Raw genomic sequence first — 18,840 nt, 5'->3', positions numbered from 1 at the left:
TTAATTATTCATTCACTTAGAAGGAGCATCCCTGATAAAACCAGTGGGGAAGAAAAAGTCTGCCTGTCAGACGGCCCCGGGTGACTGATCTGGAGTTAAATCTTCTCCAGGAGTTCAATTTCAGACAGCAACTAAACACAACTCTACTCCTTGCATAACCTTTTGAACTAAAGAAGCGACTCTAAAGCCCAGCTCCAGCATGAGATTTTATGCGCATTTTACCCTTTGTTATGGAAGACTCTTGTCACAGCCCATCCTTTTTACCCACAACTCGAGCCCTTTCAAGCCGCTCACTTTTTTCCACAAACTGTCTTGCGTTTGCAACATCGCACCTCTTCGGAAGGACACATGTATTATTAAAACGGGATTCAAGTGCTATCCCTGCAGGGACACTCAGAGACTTTCACAGGTTTCTGTCAGTGCCATCATTTTGATTTAACTGTGGCTCCAACTTATTTTTTTTCACAAACATTAGGAATCTGTGACACCAGTGCACAAAGTCAATATTTCATGCACTTGGCAACTCAAAGGCTAAGTTTAAGCTTTAAAGCACTTCTCTTCATTTATTACCCATGTCACCTCGCTTCATGAAAGTCTTAAAATCTCGTCGAAGGTATTATTCTTGAAAGTCGTGTAAAGTGCAAGTGAAACGACAAGAAAAAGAAGATGTGGCGGGAAAGTGGATGGTGATACGGCGGTAATGCTTTGTCCGCTCTCACACATGTAAAATATGTATGCCAGGGTCTCGCAAGGCCCCCAGAGTCACAGAGCATCATCCCTACACCATCTTCACTCAGTTTGTGGATGTCGATTAGTGATCAAGCCTGTGGAATTGTACTAAGAACAACAACAAAAAAGAACAACACAGACAAAGTCCTACTAAACTTTACATGCCCTCGTTGCCCCAGTCAAGAAAATACAGTTCACCAAAAGTTCATGTGTCCATTATCATCTGTGAATTTGGTTATATGTCTGCGACTGGTAGTGAAAGAGGAGGAGCGGGCAAGCCAAATTTACCCCGACAATTGTTGATACGACACACGACGTGCTCTACACTTCTGACCCTGATATGCAGGGTCGTTGCTCGGTCAGTGTGCCGCTGCAGGCTAACTGTGTTTGGGGATTGTGTGTGTGGTGAGTGGAGTTGGAAAAAAAAAAGGATAACCCTAAAATATCTCTGTTACTGGCGCTGTGTCGTAACATTTCTGAGCCAGCCCCGCCCAACATCAAAATGGGTTCAACTAGAGTTCACAACATATGGCCACACCTCCTCGCCATCGCGTCATCAAGCAGAAGGCATGTCGTCATGAGCAAGGCCTCACCTACACGCTTGTTTCTTGGTTCTTCTTGTGCCATGGTCACAGCGGCCCCCAGTGGGGTGACATTCGCGTCATATCAACAGTGTAAAATGTCCTGATTTAGAGCAAGTTTTGTCTTGAATGGACCAACAAAGAAGGCCTGCTATTAGTTTACAACAAAATGAATTTGTTTGCAGTAATTTTAAATAATTATTAAAAAGTAAATTAATAAATAAATACAAATATTTCATAAACTGCAAAATTCTACGGAAATATGAAGGCAACAAAAGAGTTGTGAAATATGTATTACAGTTTTCTCACTAAAACACACACACTCAAATTATAATACCAAAAATATGGACAGGAAGATGAATAATATCACCATTTTATTATCAGTTAATGTACATTTCTAAATATGTGCCTTCATTATAGGCACAGATTTAGGAATGACAAGGAAATAGGGTAAATGTCATATATATTTTACATTATTTTTTAAAACTATGTTACAAAACTATATGAATAATTTTTTATTTAACAATTACAAATTAAATGTACTGGTAAAATAATTTTATAGTATATTAAATGCACAAGAAAATAAATGGTGTGAAGAAAGTAGAATCTTAATGTACTATTTATTTTGTATTACATGACCTTCTAATCTCATGTCTTTTAATTTATTTTTGTTTCATTACAACTTATTTTTGGCATATGTGTATTTAATATTAGTTTTGATTTGTATATGTTTTTGTCTTTGTAATGGTGTGCCTTCTTGACCAGGACAACTATAAAAAAAACATTTTAATTTCAAGGGTAAATAAATAAATAAAATTGATACAAATGTTTAAATTTAAAAAAAGATTAATTTCATATGAACCTCAAATATTTTTTTATTAGTAGACTTATTTGTTCTGAAACCTGACAAGCTGAAATAAAAATGCAGATAAAATTATATTTTACGCAGTATTATTTAATCGGAAAGTCAATTTATAAAGAAGTCAAACAAGTAATATTCAATAGGTTTTTTTACAGAATAATGTAATTTTAACAACCTCACAGATTTTTTTTTTTTTAAAACAGTGCTTCCAATTAGAAATCAACTCAAGCATTTTCCACTAAACCATTAATTTGGGATACCAACACTGTTGGCTTCATTGCCTCCAAATGATGATGATGATGTAACCTACTAAAATTCAGTGAAACTGTTTAATTAAAATATAGAGATTAAACTACAAGATACTATTTTTAAAAAAATCTTTCTTTGACTTTTAAACGATAGAAAACAAATGACCTTGACAAAATACTGTTATTGCAATTAATGTACATTTTAAATAATAGAAAACTAAATAAATATGTATATAAACATTATTTTCTTGTCATATATTATATTGCAAACATAAGTAATGTCTTATAAAACCAATTCTTTTGATCTACTCTCAAAATGACTGTGTGACTATACCCAAACTCATCACTTATTAGGAGAATTATAAACACAAGCTCACATAGTGAAGTTCATCTTTTTTATTTAAAGACAATGGTACAAATTAGGTCATGTACATTTTGCGAGGCAACAAAACAAAATAAATAAATAATGAAAAATAAATATGAAATAAAGAATACTCGGTTCATAACATCGCTTTGGTGAGTTTAGTGTAAAATGTGAAGAAATTATTACGAGACAAACAACATAAATGCTTGCAAAAAGTGTAGTGCCTGTTTTAGCACTGCCTTGTACCTAAAGCAACTCTAACAGTGCTGATGTTCATTAAAACACACACACACAAAAAAAAAACCCAGCTTCTAACAGTGGACTCAACTCCTTGTGATCACATACCAGTCATGCAGCAATAAGAATGAAATATTTCAAAGACTAAGAGCGCCCACCAGTGTTGAAAATATATATGAAATCAGCATCATGATATTAGCAATGTGTACTTCGTAGTTCTTTCCAATGAAAAAAAGATTCTTTGTATTAGTTGTTGTAATTATTTCTGATTATTTAGTGTTTAATTATTGTCTCACTTACTGTGACATTTAAAAAAAAACATATCGGCAATGTGTTTAAGCGCTTGTTAAATTAATAAATACAATATGAGAAGAATGTAAAACAGTGTCATCAAAAGCTGAATATTTCATTTGATCAACTGTAATTAAATTACTGTAAATTTAAAAAAAATAAAATAAAATAAAAATAAAGTTCTAAATCCTTCTGCTATTTCAGACAAAAGGGCCTGCCTTTAAAATCTCTGTACTGTACTGTTTTGGTATTAATAACATATTAATATTCTTTATCACAACAGAAGGTCAATAGGTCAAGGTATCATTATGTTTCAGTAGGAAACATTTAGACAGTGATATTTTTTCAGTTATAATTTTTTACAACAGATTTGAGATGAAATTGAAGCCTTTAAAGCTTTTATTTTTTTGAGTAATTACAGCGATTTTCATTTACAGTCCCCTGTCTTCAGAGGCACCACATAATTGTAAAAATTGTTGTAATCATAATTAAAATAAAAATCATCATTTTAGATTTTGGCCTTTCTATTCTTGAAGCCGATAAAGTCTACCCTTGTGAAGTCTTCCACTTACAGACTAGCCAGTCAATGACAGTGACACACGTGCGCTGATCTACCGCCAATGTCTTCTGTGGCTCACCAGTATCTTTATTTTCATATATCCATCATACTGTTGATTTCGCAAATCCTAATGTTGCTGTTATCTCTACAATAGAGTTGTTTTTGCAGCCTATCCAACATTTATCTCTGTTGATTCCAAGTTCACATGCATAGTTCAAAATCCAAATGCTGCATTTGAAATCAACTTAGGAGCTTTTAACTGTTTAACTGATGCAAAAAATAATGAAAGAATAGTTTACACCTGTCCATGAAAAAGGTCAATTGAGCAAATTACCTTTAGTCCCCCGGAAAAAACAAAAAAGGGGGCAAAAGCTTAAGAAGCTGTAATTCCTAAACCCTAAAAACACCCTCAAAAAAATTCAGGGAGTCAGCAAATTAATCCCACAATGGTCACAAAACTTTAAACACCTTGAATAATGCAAATCATGTCAGTGCTTAATATATATTCATATATGTCCTCTGATGCAAATGTAAAACATTTGGAATATTCATCAAATTAACAGTTAGCATGATGTGCGATCACAGCACAGGTAGGATCCAACATGTACCAACATCCTACCTGTGCTGAAGCACAGGTAGGATGTTGGTACAAACCTCTTTATCCAACTCTTGCATGAACAGCAGAACTCTGTATATTTCCATAGGAAATATAGTGAACTAAACAGCATCAGATCAGCCTCTGCACAGACAAATCCAACCCCTACAGAATGAGCTTTGTGCTTCTGGTGCGTGACACTACTCTAAATGATGGTCTGCAGAAAGTGAGACTGATGAGGGACAGAAAGTACAGATCGCGAAGCTCACACTGTTCTTAAAAAGAGAGAGAGACAGAAGAAGACAGTATGTAAGACTTTTATTTACTTTCTAACATCTGATTACTATACTACCAAAGTGAATTGAAATTAATCGCATCAAGACATACATTATGGTTGTAAATAAAACTGTACCTCCTTCAACCACTTTTCCTCTAACAGCCACTTGCTAATTAAAGTTTTCCGAATTGTCCATTTGCTCCTGTGCAGCAGGTTCCACCAGTCGGCTGTATGAGTAGACCAGCATCATCTGCAATGGACAAAAAACGTTTGTTAAAGAAACGTTTATTCTCATGTTGAAGTGGAAGGTGACTGAGAGAAAGAGAAAGATTGTCTGTTAGTTGGTGTTGTGGCGTGGGTGTGGTCTCTGGCCGGGTGCAGAGGAGGGGTGACGCAGTGAGCTCCCGGGGCGGCGCAGGGGTGGGGTGAACAGGTGTGTTGGGATGTGAGTGTGATTATGTCTCTTTATATGTTGTCAGTGACAGGCAGAGGGGGAGTGTCTGTGTCCCAGTGAAAACAAAAACCACAGTGTAATCACATTCGAAAATAAAGTAGTGCTGTCATTACGTCCGTGTCCTGTCTATGCTTAACCGGTCCAACGCTACACGTGTCATTATCATTTAGCAGTTGCTAAGCTGAGTTCAATATTCAGTTCAATTCAATTTTATTTATACAGTGCCAAATCACAACAGTCGCCTCAAGGCGCTTTACATTGTAAGTTAAAGACCCTACAATAATACATACAGAGAAAAACCCAACAATCATATGACCCCCTATGAGCAAGCACTTTGGCGACAGTGGGAAGGAAAAACTCCCTTTTAACAGGAAGAAACCTCCAGCAGAACCAGGCTCAGGGAGGTGCTGAGACCGGTTGGGATAAGAGAAGGAAGACAGGATAGAAGACATGCTGTGGAGGAGAGCCAGAGATTAATCACAAGTATGATTTAATGCACAGAGGTTGATTAACACATAGTGAGTGAGAAAGGTGACAGAAGAAGAAATACTCAATGCATCATGGGAATCCCCCAGCAGCATATTGCAGCATAACTAAGGGAGGGTTCAGGGTCACCTGATCCAGCCCTAACTATATTCTTTATCAAAAAGGAAAGTTTGAAGCCTAATCTTAAAAGTAGAGATAGTGTCTGTGTCCTGAATTGGACACAGACACGTCTGGAGTTTTACAGACGTGATTTGAAGCGGGAATGTTTCATTCGGGTTCATTTGGTAGTATCTGTAAAAGTTTAAATATTTTTAAGAACTGAACATTTGATGCTGTGATAACTGAGAAACTACATCGGATGTGTCAGGGAGGTAGAGCTCCACGTTTTTTGTTGTTTTTTTTTACAGAGAAAATAATGAAAGAAAGGTCTGTGAAGAACTGATGGAGTAAATTTGGTTGTTTTTGCCTTGTTTTGTCTTGTTTGCTTCTAAACATTTGGGTTTCATAACAAGTGAGCCTGTACTTCATTAAAAGGATATTGTTGTGCTTGCTTGCTTGTCTAGCCAGTTGCTGCTGGCTAGACATGTCAACATGCATCTCCTTTTCTTAACATAAAACCTATTTTTAGGTTTTTATTTGTTCTAAACAGATACTCACTGATGAGAAACATCACTTTTTGACATAAAACAGAAATGCACATTTGCACACTTTGTGAGTCCCAATTTTAGAAACTGGTTTATTTTATACACATTAGTGCAAGAACAAAGGTTTGCGTAAAAAGGGAATGTGGTGATTAATCATTATGTTCTCAAGTAGGTAGCAATATTCATTCCTAACAAATGAAAAGTAGAGAGAAGTATTTAGGCAAAATAAAGCAATACAAAAGCACAAATGCGTATTATGTATTATTTTTATTTGTAATATTTTATGTAGGAAAAGAAGAGAAGTACATAACCTAAATCTACCCAAATGTACTATTTACACTGTATAAAGAAAATTTCAAAAGCAAAAATACTGCAAATGAGTTTTCATTTTATTTTTTCAGGTTATGCCCTCGATATAAATATGATTCCTCTCAGCCAACAAAGGTCCGTTTACACTTAACCTCTGACAGGATGCCTTATGGTTTTGTCATTGTAATTGTTGCTTACCGTTAGCAGGACCAGCAGTACAGTCATCATCCCCATCATGACATACATGTTCTCGGTAAGGCCTCCAGCCCATAGTGGGCCCAGAATGGTGGCTAGACCCCCCACTGAACGACGTATTCCCTGACTGAAACCTGTAAAATGCCCCACACAGCACAAAACACATCAAAGGGCTTACTTCTATGGTTATTATAAGGCCTTAAAATGTGCAGTCAGTTTCACTGATATACTAATTTTTTCCCTCGAAACGACCCCAGAACCCTGTCATGCCTTTGCTTGTCCAGTAGATGGTGCAGTTTCTCACCTTGTGTTTTCTCAGCTGTAATTTTGGAAAACAGAGAAACCTGCGCAACAGACACAAACGGCAAACCCAAAATCTGCAGAAATACCCCAATGATGAACTCTGTCAGCTGCCATGCAAAGCCACCTAGAGAAAACACAAAACGCCAAAGGAAGGAAAAAGGTGAATAATATATATGACACATTTCGAAGATGGATTTCAGGAAAGCTTTTTTAAGGATTAAATATTACATATGTGTAAAAAGAAAGCATTACTTTGACTGTGTCTCAGTGAGAGATCAAGGACCTAGTTCTATATGTGAAAATGCTCCGTCCAGATGAACAGCATTCATGAGAGTTAGATGCTAAAGCAAAAAAACAATCAAAAAAAATTATAATTTCAAGTTGAGTCTAACCTAGCGGCTTAGCCAAGAAGATGAGGCACCAGATACAGGAGATGTTGCACATGCACAGACCAATGGCGAGGATCACCCGTTCCGTCACATGGCGGCTCAGCCAGCGCACAAACAGGAAGCCGGCAATCACCACTACACCACCAAGAAAGTACATCACGCTGTTCTCCAGCTCCCCAAAGCTGAAATATTTCTGCGTCAGAGGGGTCACCATGGTCTGAGGACACAGCCCGTTAAATCCTTTAGTCTCATTATGTTTGTTGGCAAGATAAAACTTAGTTTGTATGCTCTCACAGGGTTTAAAATGATTTAAAAAAAAAATCAAGAAATGATATACTGAAAACAGATCATTTAATTTGTATGAGAGTTTCAATCTGCACCTCCAGGGCTGTCTGATTGAAAAAGGTGACAAACTGGGCAGCCAGCAGCACAATCACCTCTTCTCTCAGGAACTCTGATACAAAGAAACCGAAACATGTAGACAAAACATGAAAACACTGGAAAGAGACATTGGTCAACAGCAAAGTCAGAAAGAAAGGGGACAAAAATCTATTTCATAACCAGGAAGTTCAGAAACAACAACAACAAACAAACTGTGCTACTTCACTTGTAAGAGATATATTTTGCACATTCCAAGGCTCATAAAACTAAGACGCTTTGTAGCAAGAAGGCAATCCAATCTGTTTAAGAAGAGGATAGAAGAAGAGATGAACAAACAGGCAAGGCACCCAGCAATAATCATGTGAATCACTGACCTCGAGATATGCTGAAATTCTTAAAGACACCTGAAGACTCTGCTGGTGAAACAGGAGAATGAGGTGAAGGATTCGGATTCAGCGTAGTGTTCCTGGGTGGACTGGAAGCCACGACAGAGCCGTAGGACCCCATCAGCTCCTGAGACACTATTAGGGGCTTTCCCTCTTCATCGCTCTCTTCTACGTCTTCCACAAGGCTTTTCTCATTCTCTTCCTCTTGGTTCTTTCGCATCATACTATCCCTGGCTTTCCTTTTCTCAACGGGTGGTAGGTCCACAGTCAGGAAAACAACCACGAATTGAAGGAGAATCCACAGCAGACACATAAACAGCTGCAAGGGATGGATGAACAAGATCACTGCTCTCCACAGATGGCCGCAAAGAAATGCATAAAAAATGTAAAACACCTTATTATAATGCATACTGACATGTTATAAATCTTACCCCGGGTGCAGTGTATTTATTGATTACAAAAGGACCCAGGTGGAAATCACACAACCTCAGAAAGATGTTAAATGCTGGACCTGTGTTAAACAAAGGATACTACATGAACATTATCCACCTAAAACCATTAAGATTTATAATAACTAAACAATCTTTAATATTTGTCGCAAGAAAGCAAACAAGCACTGACCAATCACAAGTCCAGCCTGCCGACATGCCATGAAAGCAGCAAATACAGTGGCACGGTCCTCTGGGGCCGTGCTTCTGGTTAAGAAGCCAAAGATAGACGAGCTAACGCCTGCACCGATGCCTGGGAAACAAACAAACCAACTAAAAACCAAAAACATCAACTTTGGCTTCTCTTTTCCAGGTAAAACTGTTTTTTGTAAAGTGGGAAAAAAGATATCATGTTTCACTAACAGTCAAGTGACAGGAGTGATTTAGAAACAACAAAGAAAAACACGTGTTTTTTATTTAAGATGGCATTCAGTTATCCTAAATGGTCACAGATGGCATATTGTGTTAACAGTTGCAAGTTTTAAATGTTAAAAGCATAATTAATTGAAAAAAATGTTTTGTTTTTTTCACTTCTGTTGGGACAGGTGAAATGTATTTGGCTTATTGAGTAATCAGAACTTTGGGTGTTTCAGCCTCAAACTGGCCAAGAAAATTTTTTTTGAAGGCTTTGAGGAACTGCAAGAAATGAAGATAAAACAGCAAAAAACGATAAACCAGACAACAAGTTTCTACTCTGACAAACAGACACCTTACACGTCTTCATCTTATCTTAACAGCTCTATTAAGTGACTCCCACGAATGTCTTGGTGATGTTAAGTGAGGGATTTGTATGGGATAAAGGAATGCTATCACTTTTTGCAGTACAAGCCGTGCCATTGAATGTTCATTTATTGGAGCCACATGGAGCCAATTTCCTCCAACAATGGAACAATGACCCAAAACACAGCTCCAAATAAGAACTGTGAACATGAACTATTTAGACAAGAAGGAAACAGTTGGCATTCTTGAAATTTCTCCAGATTACTCCAACAAAGTGACAGCAGTTATGCAACTATTATGTCCAACCTCGACAAAGTCTTAACAATGTCTCATATCCAGTTCATAACACACTCAGTTGCTGCAAACTCAGCAGTATATTTCACCAAACATACCTTAAGACTCAATTTAAAGTAGCTTGTAAACCGATCGCAGGTTGAACTTTGAAACACTATTAGTGACCTACAAGTTAAGGATTTATGAGTGTCAATGGAAACTATCACAAAGGCAGGGACTATATTTTGCAGTAAATAATGTATCCCAGTATTTTCTAATCACTGAAGTACTTTCAGTCTGAAACTTTTATAATCAAGTTTTTTAAACTGTTCTAAACTAACATGCTTTTCAGTATGACTAACATATTTGTAGTCATTAAATCCACAAAATGATTCTCAGTTCTACGTTTACTTATTATAGACTCACCTGCTACCAGTCTGCTTGACAGCAGAAGCCACTTTGAGTATCCCATCAAGTACATAAAATTACCTGTAAAAAAAGATAAAAAGTAAATATGGAATCGACTTAAACAATTGTCATAAGATTTGAATAAAAAAAATATGTTTGGTTTCTTGTACAAAAGAAGTACCCAGTATAACTGGGGTTCAAACGTGAATCCTATTTGAAGGATTGCTGAGTGTTAGAAAATATGCAAGACCTGTGGACTCACCAACTATCTCAAAGATGTTGGCAAACAATATGATCTTCTTTGTTGATCGGGTTCTGTCGGACCAGTGGCCAAACAGTGGTCCAGACAGTAGGCCACTCAGACTGAATGCTGACAGGACCAATCCCAGAAAGTAAGGTGCTGCATCCAGAGTCTGCAAGAAACGCCATATTGTGGGCAAAATTACAGCTGTGGATAGAGAAGAGAGTTTGTTTTTTATTTTACTATTAAGAAATCATACATATTCGATTCATCACAGTCTGAAAACTAAAAGACAAAAGATGGATACAGCACGCTGTTATTGCTTACAGCTTTATTTATCACACAGGCAAAGGATAATGCTGACCAAATGTAATCCAAAATTCAATTACTGGGTCAGATGGCACACAATAAAGCACGCTCTCTGAGAATTCCAGAGAAAATTACTACTCAAATTTTTGTCGTTCAGGGATATGGCCCTGACAGACAACTGTGTGTGGAAGTGACAAAACTAAAAGCTCCAAAACTGAATGTTTCTTTTTCATAAACTTTAGGAATTTATCATTTATTTGTATATTTATATATTGCTCATTAGGAAAGAGCAAAACCTCTGTATCTGTAGATAATTCAATAATCTCTCTTTTTCATTGACCTTGTCTATAAACAGCCTCTATAGAGCACCACAGTGGAGTCAAATAAACAAGATTTGATTGAAGTACAGACTTAATTTAGTTCAAGGTATTAAAAAAAACCCACTGAATTAACTTTTTAACAATTACAGCCAATTTATGTACCTAATGTACCATTTTTAGATGCAAAAAGGTAAATAGAAACTGATTGACTGATAAGCAGTTTCACGGCCAGGTGAGGCCTGTACCCTCGTTACATCAGGACAAACTAAGCTGATAAAATAAAAATCTGGTTCATTCTTTAAAAGAATGAATGAATTGATTAGCTCAAAAAACACCAAAAAGGCCTGAAAGACCACAGAAGGGGAGGTAGGTCGGTGTTTGTTAAAGTCTACAATCAAGAGACACTTTCTGATTGTTAATACAAATACAAATGTACAACAAACCAGTGGTTATGTTCAAAAACAAGAAGGTCAGATTAGACTTTACCAGAAAACATTTAAAGGGGCCTACACATTTCTGAAAAAAATGTCTTCTAACTTGTAATAGAATCATGGGAAGAAAAAAGATGGAGAAGGAGAGAAAGAGCTCAAGGTCCAAAGCATATGACATTATCTGTAAATCATGGTGGAGGCAATATTATAGCATGTGGAACTAGGTCAGTCGTGCTTACTGATGATGTGACTGCTGATAGAAGTAGCAGTAGCACATTCAGCAAAATGTCGCAAAACTGATTGGACAGCGGCTGACAGTGCAAATGGATAGTGAAACAAAGCATACTGCAATACCAAACCAAGAGCTTCTGAAGGGAAAGAAATGCCATATTCCTCAGTGGCCAAGTCAGTCATCTGATCTCACCCCAACAGAGCATGGTTGTACAAAACTGGAGGTAGAAAGATCCACAACAAGGCCTGTCAGAGCATCTTGAGGAAGGAAACACAGCGTTTTGTGATGTGTATGGTTTCTACACTCCAGGAAGCATTTTCATTCAAATATATGTATGATTACGTGATGTTAAAAATAATGTTTCTCTTCTCAATTAATCATTAGCCTTTGAAAACAGATGACTAAACATGGCTGTAATTCTTAAAAGGTTAATGAATTATTTTGGTAAAACCCTTGAATTAAAGTATGCACTTCAGTCACATCATGAATGTTTGATTTAAAATCCACTACAGTGGAGCAGAGACCAAAAACGTATTGACCTAATTGTGTAAAGCGATTTGCTTGATGCACAATGCTTTATAGCTGATACCTGGTTGGCTGGTCGGTTTTCCAGGCTCTTCACAACTACTCATCCGGTTAGTTAGTGGCATTCTTTGCTCACATTGGTGTAGTTGCTTTAATTATTTGTCCCAAATTTGAGAATTATTTACTCTACATGGCAGTTATTTCACATCAGCTATGCGTTAATTTACCCTTTTTGCAAGAGTTTAGTTAAGTTCATTGACTTTGATTTGTGGTTGCCACATTGCTCCTAACCTGTTCTTATGTATACACGTCTTAAAGGCGGACATTTTTAAACACATTTGGATTATGCAATGGTTTCACAAGGCACACCTGCATTCATGTCTGTTGTCAGTTGTTCTTTTGACTGTATTTTTAAAGTGACTGTTACCGAGTTGTGATAATGGCTTAAGCAATGTTTGCATAAAGACAGTGATGTCCAACCAGTTAAATTCAGTTTGATTTTTCTTTATATAGCACGAAATTTAAAAAACAAAACAGTCAACTCAATACACTTTATATTGCAGTAATAATACATAATGGAAAACCCTTAAAATCAGGTGACCCTGTATGAGCAAGCATAAAAACTTCCTTTTAACAAGAAGATTTCTCCAGAAGCATCAGCCTTAGGGAGGGGTGGCAAGGTGCCGAGACCAGTTGGGGGTGAGGGGAAGAAGACGTGCAGTTGAATATACAGTGTCAAACTGTAGTGTAGATGACCCTATTTTACATTACTCACTCTTAAATAAACACAGGTGGGTTGTACTGGAAATCTGCACTCTTAGATCTAAAACATTAATTCAACTACAAGTAAAACCACTCATGTTAAAAGATGAACCAACTGTGTTTTAAGTACTGTTCAGTTTCCTGTGATCAAGCAAACCTAGCTAGTGTTTCCCTTGAAAATTTGAAGTCCAAGTGTAAAATAACTGCTTAAGATTTTAGGTTAACTTAACCTTGTAACTCTTTGGGAGTTGCCCAATATTGTTGCAAAGTAAAACAAAAATCTTTTCTACCTGAGATTTTCCTTTAATCACTAATTTCCTTGTTTGTTTTCACTGTCACGTGGGGTGCTATCAAGCGCTCCAATCATGGTGGACTGAGTCACTTATATACATTTGGGTCACAGGTCCTCCCACGCTTAGCCTGGTTGTACTCAATGGTTCTGTGCTATGGTCTTATCAGGTGAAACACAGTTATTATTTCCACAGGAACAGTTTTCTTACACATTTTGCTAAGTCCTGTGCTTTGTTGGAGATTGTTCAAGTAGTTCAATTTTTAGGAACTAACTCATCAATGGAGGCTGACACACGTTGATCTTACTCACAGATCAGCCTGGGGTTCTCTCATTACTGCGCACACAAGGGAACATAAATGTACGGTGATGCAATGATATCGCAATATTTTTACACCACATAAAGATTTACACTGGTATTATCGCCTTACCTTTGAGTTTTCCCAATTCTACCTCAATCTTGCATCTGTGGATGCTGAATTTCCTATTTTCTGATTTACACTCGTCACCAGCAAATAGTGAAAACAATTTGCTGTTACAGAATCATAAAATTGAAACAAACCTTAAATTTGTACTTAATTTCACTTCATTTAAAGCTCACAATTGTATTGATTGAAGCCTGGATTTATAATCTATTCTTTTACAGTTTTCTGTGTGTGTCTTTATAACCGGTTAAGCTTATGGTACTTATAATGCAGTGTGTAACACAGAACAGATTTTTTTGTTTGTTAAATGCCAATGCGGTAAATAAACACAATGTAACATATTATTATTATTATCATCATCTCCACCTCTTATAATAATTAGATTTTTATATATTCTATGCAATACATATACATCTTATATATTGGGATACTTATAAACATTTATGTTATCACAAATGCGCTTTAAATGCACTGTAGAGATGACCTTCATTGAAAATGATTATGTGAAATGAATTATTTCCGATGTTTTTTCTTTTTAATGTTTATTATATTTGCATATTGTTAAATAGACTATAGTAAACATGATATGAAGGGGATATATATAAAATAAAGAAATGACCTATTTTTAAAAATCTTTTTTACTCTTTATACTCATGCGTCATTGCACCGGTGTTGTGCCACAGCGTTATAATTAAAACAGTCCATTTTGTCCACTTAAAATATCTTTATAGAACAGTTTTGTTGTACTTGTTACAATTTCTTTGTCATTGTCATCTACCCATGTTTACCCCAATAACAAGTCTTACCATATTCCACCCCGCTGAGAAGAAAAATAAGTCCAATGGTGATATATGTCAGCTTCTTTTCCCGTCTGCTATCCATTACGCCTCACTGCTGAATTCTTCTCTCTGTAAGACTTTAAACATACATGTCCCTTCTCGTCTCCCTACCAAACACAGCCGACATAATCCCGAGAGCAGTGCTTCCAATTACAGAGAACAGCTGCAGAATGCTTCAAGAGCACACTGTTCCCACTACCTGAACAGCGTTTGCAAGGCTAATATCACTTATCACTACGCGTTATCTCATATCGTATGGAAAACTCGTGTTTTCGTCGTGAAAACACGAGTCCAGTCCATGCATATATAAAATGTCTGTAATTAAACCAGCCGGGTAAATGCTCCGCAATGATTGATGCTAGCCGTAGCTTACTAAACACTCGCCCTCAAACTGCCAAAAGCGAGGCAGAGGGGAAACAACCAATCACAGCAGCGCGCAGTTTAAAGCCATCCTACACAACTTCCGGTTGCCCGCACATTGACAGTCGCAACCGCTGAAACTTCAACTGCTTTCATAGATTGAATAATATACGCACACATTGGAGTATAAGGGTTTTTTTTCTTCTTCTTTCTGTTGCAAGACCATTTAACAAGATACACGATGGTAGTGCTGTGCGATACTGCAAATTTTGGTATCGATCTGATACAAAGAACTGCACTTCTTGTTTATACGTGCTTTATTAGACAAGCGTCACTATTGCAAAAAAATAAAACCTTTTGAACCCCTTGGACTGAATCTGGATATTCGCTAATGAGTGTGGATTCAATCATGCTGATTAATGCAGTTTAGGAGTAGGAGAGAGCATAGGCAGGGTGAAGTGGGTGGAGATGAGTGTCAGGGGTGATTTGTGACAGGAGGTTAGCAGCAAGGGTGAAAAAGAAGGTTTATAAGACGAGAGTGAGACCTGCTATGATGTATAATTTGGACAGTAAGACTAAACTAAAAACCCTAAACCTGGAGCTGGAAATGCTAAAATTTTCATAGAAAGTGGACAAGCTAGAAAATGAGTGTATCAGAGGGAGAGCTCACGTCAAGTGTTTTGGAGATAAAGTTGGAGAGACAAGGGATGATGATGAGGAATAGTGGATTTGTTGGACAAAGGATGTTGAAAATGGAGATACCAAGCAGGAGGAAAAGCGGAAGACCTCAGAGAAGTTACATCGTTCCTTTATTGCATCACTAAACTCTAGTCTGAGTCAGACAAAAATGTTCCCCATCTTGTGACTTCCATTAGAAGAAAAAACCCGCTTTCCATACAAAAAGCTGCCTGTGTACACTTGATTAAATTTTCTGTCTCTCGTGTGTTCACATTTTAGTTTGTTGGCATGTAGAACATTTCCCATCACACTGTGAAGTCCCACACATGAGGTAGGATTACCTCATGTTTGTTGCTAAATCTTCCTTTTAGGGAGAGATTTAATCTTTGGGCATTAATCATGTGTGTTGCTGCTTTTACACATGCTTAAGGTTTTGCTTGTGGTTGTGGATCCCTTGTTGCCTCATGTGCAGAGTCAGAATGACATCAGCTAACATGCATTGTTGCGGTTGTGAGTAGGCTGAGGATAAATGGCCCATTTGGGGTCTGCAGGAGGAATAAATGGAGCCAAAAACTGCAAACAGATTTATTGGAACTGTAATTACAAACCTGAAAGTTCACCGTTCTGAACTACTTTATTCAATTAGCACTGTTTCTTTATAGAACCATCTTCCATCCTAATTATAGCAGCACACATGATGCCTGTGTAATAATGTTAGACTCACCCTTCTTGCAGAGTACAAGGATAATTAAATGTTTGTTTGAGAGCAGTTGCTAAGATATAAGGAAGAATAAACATGCCAATGTGTATAAAAGAAGTCTTTATTTACAGTTTGTCTGCAGGTGGAGTCGGTAGCAGTTCTTATGTGCCACAGTGTTTAGTCTTTAGTCCATCCTGATGGAGGAATGAGAATCATCAAAATAAAAAAGTTTCCGACAGCCTCCTTGTAGATGCTCCATATAAATTTAAGGTTGACTGGTGAACCATGGGTGGGTGACCACAGGTTTGTTTTAGAAGGCCAGCTTCTTCATGAGCAGGTAGACCCTAGAGTCCACTTCAAAGCCGTGAAGATTGTTGGCATCTCCCTGTAGCCTCATGAGGAGGCCTCCATAAGACACATAAGCAGAGCTGAAACAAGAAAAACACACAAGAAATTGGAATAGCACAAACCAACGGCAGAGTCTGGAAAAGTTATCACACAGGCAGATTCAAATGTGATCTCATTTCCATAAATAGTTTCACAGAAAGGTCATCTTCTCTGTTAGAAACACAGTTTTGTTCCAGCGGATTATTAATTTCAGTAAATATATGACATATAGTCATTTTGAGAAAACTAAGCACTTCACTTACAGACGTGTGGCAGCTTCTGTTGAAGTTTCATCGCCCTCAATCTTGTAAACTTTCCCATACATCACATAATCAAACTGGTCTGCTCTGGAAATTTAAACAAAGTGGAATGAGTGTGAAAGTCATTTTGTAAATTAAAAGCGTAAGAAGTATTAACAATGTTATTATTGTTAAATATGCCAATAAAACAGCAATTTTCTTTTTGCTAAAGTTCCACAAATTACAACTTTAAATTGGAAGCAGCTGTCTTACCTAGACGGTCTGTCATCCTGAGGATTGTACTCTCCATCGTCTGGTGTTCCATCTTCATATAACGTGCTGGCAATTACCAGTCTAAACTTGTCACCTTAATGAAAGAGATATATTACAACAAACTAGCTTTATCATATTGTGCATTTGGACACTTTGGGTTACAGATACAATTCTGACACATGGTTCTTCAAGGCTTTTTACTCATAGAGCTGGGTTCCTTTGGGTTGAGTAAATGTTATTATACAGCTATTACACGACTCACCTGCACGTGAACAAGTCAAATATTGAGGGAGTCAGGGGATACATTAACGAGCAATCATATTTTTTTATGTATTACAGTATAATCTTTACTTTTGAAGAGTGCCAGTTTATTCTGATAAAATATTCTAAATAGCTGACATAGTCATTTGCTATAATTATGCTGTATATAGGACCGGTTTACACCATTGTATTTGATACATATTAACTAACAAATGACTTCCAATTTAAAACAAAACAAAACAAAAACACAAAGACACACAGGGACAAAAAAAGAATGTTTTTTCTTACCAAGATCAACAGGATAGATCTGAATGTTCACATCCAAGATGAGGTCCATCTTGAACGATTCACTTTCACAATGCAGACGAGATACTGCAGATTAACAGTTGAAGAGTTTCTATTAGATAATTTATTGTTTGTTTGTTTTTTTAATTAAATGGTGTTAACGAAGATCAACAATAACTAAAATAATGCCTCTTGTTGATAATCAAAGTTAGACTGGTTCATGATTGGCCAGAAGTTGTGTGTTTGGATACTTGAAAGGTTTAATACTTAATATCAGATCCCTTTCACTAAGAAGAACTGCACTTGGGTTATAAATTAAACTTTATCTATATCGAGATCAAATTAGAGATCAAACATGCAATTATCTGTTGGTTGGTGTTATAATTTCACTTTTTAATGATAATATTTCACACACCTCTGTCAAACTTCTTGCCATCTGGATCGATATCTTTTACATCAAAAATATCCTCAAAAAGAATTCCAGCCATCCCTCTCCGAGTCTGTCAGTCTGTAAAAATAAGGGAAAATAAAGACAAAAACACAAAATGAAGCCACTTTTATTAGACTGAAACCATTACTGAAACTTAAAACACACCCTGCCAGTACAAGAAACACACTTCACTGAAATTCACAGAAACTTGTGTTTGCTTGTCTTATTGTTTCCCCCCGTCTATTCTGTGCACAACTGCAGCTGAAAAATCTTAACCACTAATCATACATTAATGAAACAACTGTGTATCACAACGTAAAAAAAAAAAACTTCAAACCTTAATAATTCGTGCTTTTGTTTTTGACCATTTAACAGTAATCTAACACCCGTTGTTGCCGAATCAGTTAGCGAAAGTATTAAGGTCTTGGCAAAGCTTTTTCAACTTTAGCATCTCTCATTCATGCTAATTGCTAGCCTTAGCATATTGGCCAAACGATTCCAAAAACGTACCTCAAGTTTTGATATTATACTGTAAGTTCAATGGCGTCGCGCTCACTTGGGTTTTCACTCTGCGACGGGGAGTATTTAATTTTGCGCTAGATGTCTTAGTTAGTCAAAATTTCATTCATTATTATCCCAAACAGACTGTACCGCGCAGGAACAATGTGCTCAACC

General features: G+C 36.9%; 2 protein-coding genes across 2 annotated transcripts; both read right to left on the bottom strand.

The window, feature by feature from the left end:
* Window positions 1-4,912: 4,912 nt before the first annotated feature.
* mfsd8l1 (major facilitator superfamily domain containing 8-like 1) lies at window positions 4,913-14,595 on the bottom strand. Its single transcript, XM_085373163.1, has 11 exons — window positions 14,520-14,595; window positions 10,442-10,627; window positions 10,198-10,260; window positions 8,912-9,031; window positions 8,722-8,801; window positions 8,279-8,609; window positions 7,904-7,977; window positions 7,527-7,740; window positions 7,136-7,258; window positions 6,835-6,965; window positions 4,913-4,993 (listed from the first exon to the last, which is right to left on the bottom strand). Exons 1-11 carry the CDS (start codon window positions 14,593-14,595, stop codon window positions 4,913-4,915), a joined length of 1,479 nt encoding a protein of 492 aa, XP_085229289.1.
* Window positions 14,596-16,356: 1,761 nt separating this feature from the next.
* Window positions 16,357-18,805, bottom strand: polr2h (RNA polymerase II, I and III subunit H). Its single transcript, XM_085372547.1, has 6 exons — window positions 18,676-18,805; window positions 18,151-18,243; window positions 17,739-17,822; window positions 17,190-17,283; window positions 16,941-17,024; window positions 16,357-16,718 (listed from the first exon to the last, which is right to left on the bottom strand). Exons 2-6 carry the CDS (start codon window positions 18,221-18,223, stop codon window positions 16,601-16,603), a joined length of 453 nt encoding a protein of 150 aa, XP_085228673.1. The 5' UTR covers window positions 18,224-18,243; window positions 18,676-18,805; the 3' UTR covers window positions 16,357-16,600.
* Window positions 18,806-18,840: the final 35 nt, after the last annotated feature.

This window comes from Diplotaxodon limnothrissa, linkage group LG15 (assembly GCF_057381915.1).
Source record: "Diplotaxodon limnothrissa isolate DT_005_m linkage group LG15, D_limnothrissa_male_GT1.1, whole genome shotgun sequence".
Classification (NCBI taxonomy): Eukaryota; Metazoa; Chordata; class Actinopteri; order Cichliformes; family Cichlidae; genus Diplotaxodon; species Diplotaxodon limnothrissa.
The sequence above is the reverse complement of the archived record's forward strand: the minus strand, read 5'-3'. Positions and strand labels throughout refer to the sequence as shown.